The following is a 5019-nucleotide window of genomic DNA, read 5'->3' on the forward strand; positions in this document are numbered from 1 at the left end:
GTTGTTTTTATCTGAAACATCTCACATTTTTAAATGGTTTGTTTTAGATCCAGTTTGAAAGATTCCCAAACAGAAACGGCTGAGACTCATTTCCTATCCATCCTTAATCAAAAAACCGTTCATGTGAACATCCCGTTATGTAAGAGATCTCTGTAATCTCCTAAAATAGTCTGGATTAAATCCGCTCTGAATCATTTGTTCTGAAAATGAAATTCATTAATGGATCACCGATCAGGACAAACGTGGAGCTTTGTCTTCACTGGGATCATCTTCAGTTTGAAACTTTGACAAAAAATGTATATTTCTGGTCTCTATAATACTTTTAACGTTAAAAGGAGAATAGAAAGATATTTTTCAGGAAGTAAAAGCAAAGTTACAGTAAGAACTTCACAACATTTAACCATAAACAACAAAATATGTAAATATAACAGTTAAAGTCTAAAGCTGAATCCAAATTCCTCCCAACTCTTACATTTACCCTCCAAACGGGGCAATATTGAAAAATGGTGTCTGTGTCCGAATCTCCAACTACTAAAAAACTATATAATGTCCTGGATTTTAAAAGCAATTCAGACACCATGCTCAATACTTTTCCTTCGTTTTCCTACTAGGACATTACTAGTGCACTTGATTTTGGAATTTTATATTCAGACAGCTCTAGAAAATGGCGAACGCGCTAAATAGTGAGAAGTGAAGAAATTCGGATATAACTGTTGTCTTCAATTCGTATGTCACTACAACACTATGATGTCATCGATAATTGCCAGTCATCTACGTTCGCGCTCAGAAAATACATGACATCTATTTTATAACTTTATGCTAAAACAAAGAATCCTTACTTACTGAGGAAATTAGCTTCTTTGTGTGGATGTCCTATAAGGCTGCTGCAAAGGACTATTTTAATAGTCGACTAATCACCAATTATTTTTCAGATTAGTCGACTAATCGGGTCATGCCTTAAGTGGATGTAAAGCACACATTTTAACCATCATTAGCTTTAAACTAACTAATAACTAGATATACAGCATTACCTGTGATAATGTTAGTGTGAATTCTGTAAGCTCAATTTGGCCGCTGAAGATGCTAGTGCTGATAGCTGAAGATGCTAGTGCTGATAGCTGAAGATGCTAAAAATGATGGCTAAAAACGCTGAAGTTGATAGCTGAAAACGCTAAAGCTGATAGCCAGCTAAATTATTAGTTAAATGCCAAATTAGCCTAAAAACTGAAAAAAGCCCAAATCAGCCAAAACAGCTAGCATCTGGCTGAAATATTAGCTAAACTCTAAAATAGCGTATAAAAATCCTAAATTAGCCAAAATAGCTAGCATGCAGCTGAAATATTAGCTTAACTCCACATTAGTCTAAAAAACCTTAATAAATGCCAAAATAATCCAAAAAGCTAGTATAATTCTGTTATGACTTTCAACTTTACTACACTCAACTATTAAATTAGTCGTCGATTTTTTTCATAGTCGATTATTCGTTGATTAGTCGACTAATGGTGGCAGCCCTAACGTCCTACGGGCACTTGGATATCACGTGGACACCCTGTTGATACAGGATCTGTGTACAGTCAGTATGGAGTACTCGCACCTCACTACGGCTAAAACGTATAGTCCTTACTACGTTCACGATACACTCGCAGGACAACTGTACGTCCCATAACGTTTCTTGAGACGTCGACCCCCATATAGATGCATGTGACTGAAGGTTCAACTAAACTGCAACAAGACTTAGAAAACACTCGTTTAAATTAACAACAAATTATTTTTGTTTTCATTTACAACGAATGATCAGAAGTGTTTTTGATGAGTATGGATCGGTAACAGACATTCTTTGACCGTAAGAGATGGGCGGTCTCCGTATTTGTGGATTCAGCACCTCTCCAGTCCCTAACCTCCAGGAATAAGGGGGAATACTGGATGCAAAGACGAAAAGAGCTAGAACAAAACTCTCAGTTTGGATCATGACTTGGGAGAAGCGCTGGTCGGACGTTTGCTGTCGTCTAAATTCCTATCCACCAATCAATGAATTTCATCGTGTGAGGACAATAGCTCCTCCCTAACTGGTCTGTTCCATTTTTCTATGGACCTACAACCAACGGGGGACCAAAAATGGTACGGATCGTGCCAGCCTAATGGGTCTACTCTATAATGGAAATGGTCAAAAAACAGTTTGGTTCGGTCTGGACCGGTCAGCCTTTCTGAAACCCCAGACGCCCATCAAAACGTTACCGTGTACTTTATGATCATATGACTTCTTCAGATGAAACGTATGATAGAACATTTAATAAAATACGCTGTCTTATACGTTTCCATACCTATATAGGTTGTCACACGTTTTTATTTCCTTGAGACTACATACATAATTTAGTTTTTGATGAGTTTTAACATGGTTGCTATGGAAAGTTAAAAAGAAATAGTTTGACACAGACATGTGAAAATCTCCACATAAATTTATCAGACCAAGACATGAAAAAAATGAAATGGTTGCTATGGAGTTTTATAGAGTAAATCAAAATAATTGGACTCATTTTTAAGGCCATTCTAAAGGGAATTTACTCTGTTTTCTCATTTATTTCTGCGTCTTCAATCTAGATTTTTATTTCCTTCCCTTATCTTATCATTTTTTTATCTGGATTTTTTTTCTTCACCATTACCTCATCGCTTTCCGTCCTCCCCACGCCTCCCTCCTCCTTCCGCATCCCTCCATTCTCGCTCCTCCTCTTGACGCCAAACCGGAGGAGGATGGGGAGTTGAGCATCTTCAGCAGCAGGGACCTTCTCTGTGGTTTTTGACCTTTCCTGAAGCATCCAAACCCCCGATCGTTTCCGAAGGAATGACCGGTGATCGCTCCGTTTCTGTGCGTCTTTGAGCGGAGGAGGAACAGTGGAGGTGCGCTCCGGTTTCCGGACGGAGACGACTCAAACGATGAGCCGGCCGTCCGCGTGAAGCGCTCGGACTCCGGGATGCGGCAAGAGCGTCCCCCCGCCGGCAGGAGGCCGAGGGCGGGCGCGAGGCAGCGGGGGTCGGGCGGCGTCGGCAGCATCATCAGCAGCGTCCTGAGGAAGCGGAACGGGATCTCCAGGAGCGCCCCCCGGCTGCTCTGCACCTTAGAGCCAGGTGACGCGCGCGCGCCCCCGCGCGGGTCTCCACCTGCGGGCGCGAGTTTCCGCTCAAAAATCTGAGCCTTTTCTTAAAGGATTTTTGATAAGTTTTCACCTGATAATGTGAATTCCAGACAAACCCTGAACGTCACAGCTGCTATTATGATTAATAATTATATATATATATATATATATATATATATATATATATATATATATATATATATTATATATATATATATATATATATATATAAATTTTAGCCTCTATTGATCCCCTCCTGATTGTTTTTAGAAGGTTTTATTTAATATGTTCTACACAGGAAGTCAGCTTCCTGTTGAGTTGGTCGCTTCCTGGTTTGATTCCCTCAGAATCTTCTGGGCGCGTGCGCTTGGCCGCGCGGCGTTAATCTGTAACGGGGAAGTAGGAGGGTTTCCCGCCTTAATCCTCTTCCCCCGCAGCAGGAAGCCGCGCGGCGACGCCATGGCGCAGGACCAAACCAACGAGCGCGCAGGTTTATCAGCTCTTTCTCCACCACAGAAGCGATCGGTCTGTAAGAAAGAAATACGTACCGGGGGGAGGAGGGGGGTTTCCGGTTCCTCCGCCGAATGGATCAGGAGGAGGAACCGGCAGAGGAGCGGCGTGTCGTCATGTCGGGATCTCCCAGGATTTCGCTTCCGCGCGGGTTCTGTTTTCGGGTTCAGCACCGAGGAGGTGGACAGCTCCGAACCGAGGCGGGAAAACGGAGCCGCTCCTCTTCAGTTTAAGTAGAACCCGCTTTCTAAAGAACCCCCTCCTTCTCTGTTTGACACTTTTAGCGATCAGAATCAACCAGAACCTCAGACCCAAACGGACGGAGTCCAATCAGGGTCATTTTAAAGTGAATGAAAAACTAGATTGGAAATTTGGAGAAAAACTTGAAAACAGTTTTAAACTCAAAAGTGCACATAGAAATAATTTAAAATTTAAAAAATACATTTGTAAATTTGAAAAAAAAAAGAAAAAATGTAAATTTGGAAAAAAATTGAATGAAATTTTGAAAAGAAAAAATTCTTAAAGGAAATATTGAAAATTTGGAAAAACAATTGTAAATTGTAAGAATTGAATAACAAAAAACTTTAAACTGTTGCTGAATTGAAACTGTCAACTTTGAACTGAAAACAAAAAAGTAAAGAAACGAAAAAATAAAGTTGAAAATGCAAAAAAATTTCATCTGGCAACCGTTTGTTGTTTAATTTTTTTTACATTAAAGTTTTAAATTAATAATTTTTTTTCTTTAAAATTTCAAATTTTCTTTCAAGATTAATTTTTTACCCAAATTCATAAATTACAATTTTCAAATTTTCCATATTTCCTTCCAGTTACAGTTTAAAACTGCTTACAGATTAATTTTTTTCTTTCAAATTTACAATATGGTTTTTCATTCATTTCAAGCTGTTTCTACTTTGACTCCATGCAAACAGTTCAGCAGAACTAAAACACAAAAACCTAGAAATGCAGAATTTTATGTGTTTGCAAAATAAAACAAGAACAGACTAAAATGGGGATCTTTCTGTAAGAAAAAATGGCATCTGGAAATGTCTTTTTTTTCTTTATGGATCATTTTGTGTTGCTCTGATTTCCAATTTTGGATCTTTAGTTAAACATTTTATTTTTAGCTTATTTGTCTCCAAATGAACCAACTTTTCTCTTTTTTCAATGGATTTCCGGTTTAAAATAAGACCACTCATTTGCTTCCAGTTGTAGCTATCTATATGCGCCGACTTAGCAAATCTCTGTGTACTTTCACTGGTATTGGTTTATTTTAGAGCTGTCAGGCGATTAAAAATTTTAATCGCGATTAATCGCACTGTCCAGAGTTAACTCACGATTAATCGCAAATTAAAATGTGGCCTTTTTTAAGGAAAGAAAA

General features: G+C 38.9%; 1 protein-coding gene across 7 annotated transcripts in view; it reads left to right on the forward strand.

Moving 5' to 3' along the window:
• tbc1d30 (TBC1 domain family, member 30) overlaps positions 1-5019 on the forward strand; it is a 31649-nt gene that overhangs the window by 8184 nt on the left and 18446 nt on the right. Inside the window, exon 1 of one of the 7 annotated variants that reach the window (XM_024286520.2) lies at positions 2557-3123. The exons of 4 other annotated variants lie outside the window; for them this stretch is intronic. In XM_024286520.2, the coding sequence (XP_024142288.1) occupies positions 2970-3123 (154 nt within the window). In that variant the 5' untranslated portion in view covers positions 2557-2969. Of the gene's footprint in view, positions 1-2556; positions 3124-3533; positions 3622-5019 lie in introns of those variants that run through there. 2 more of the 7 variants (XM_024286527.2, XM_024286535.2) reach the window with 2 other exon arrangements.

This window comes from Oryzias melastigma, linkage group LG23 (genome assembly GCF_002922805.2).
Source record: "Oryzias melastigma strain HK-1 linkage group LG23, ASM292280v2, whole genome shotgun sequence".
Classification (NCBI taxonomy): Eukaryota; Metazoa; Chordata; class Actinopteri; order Beloniformes; family Adrianichthyidae; genus Oryzias; species Oryzias melastigma.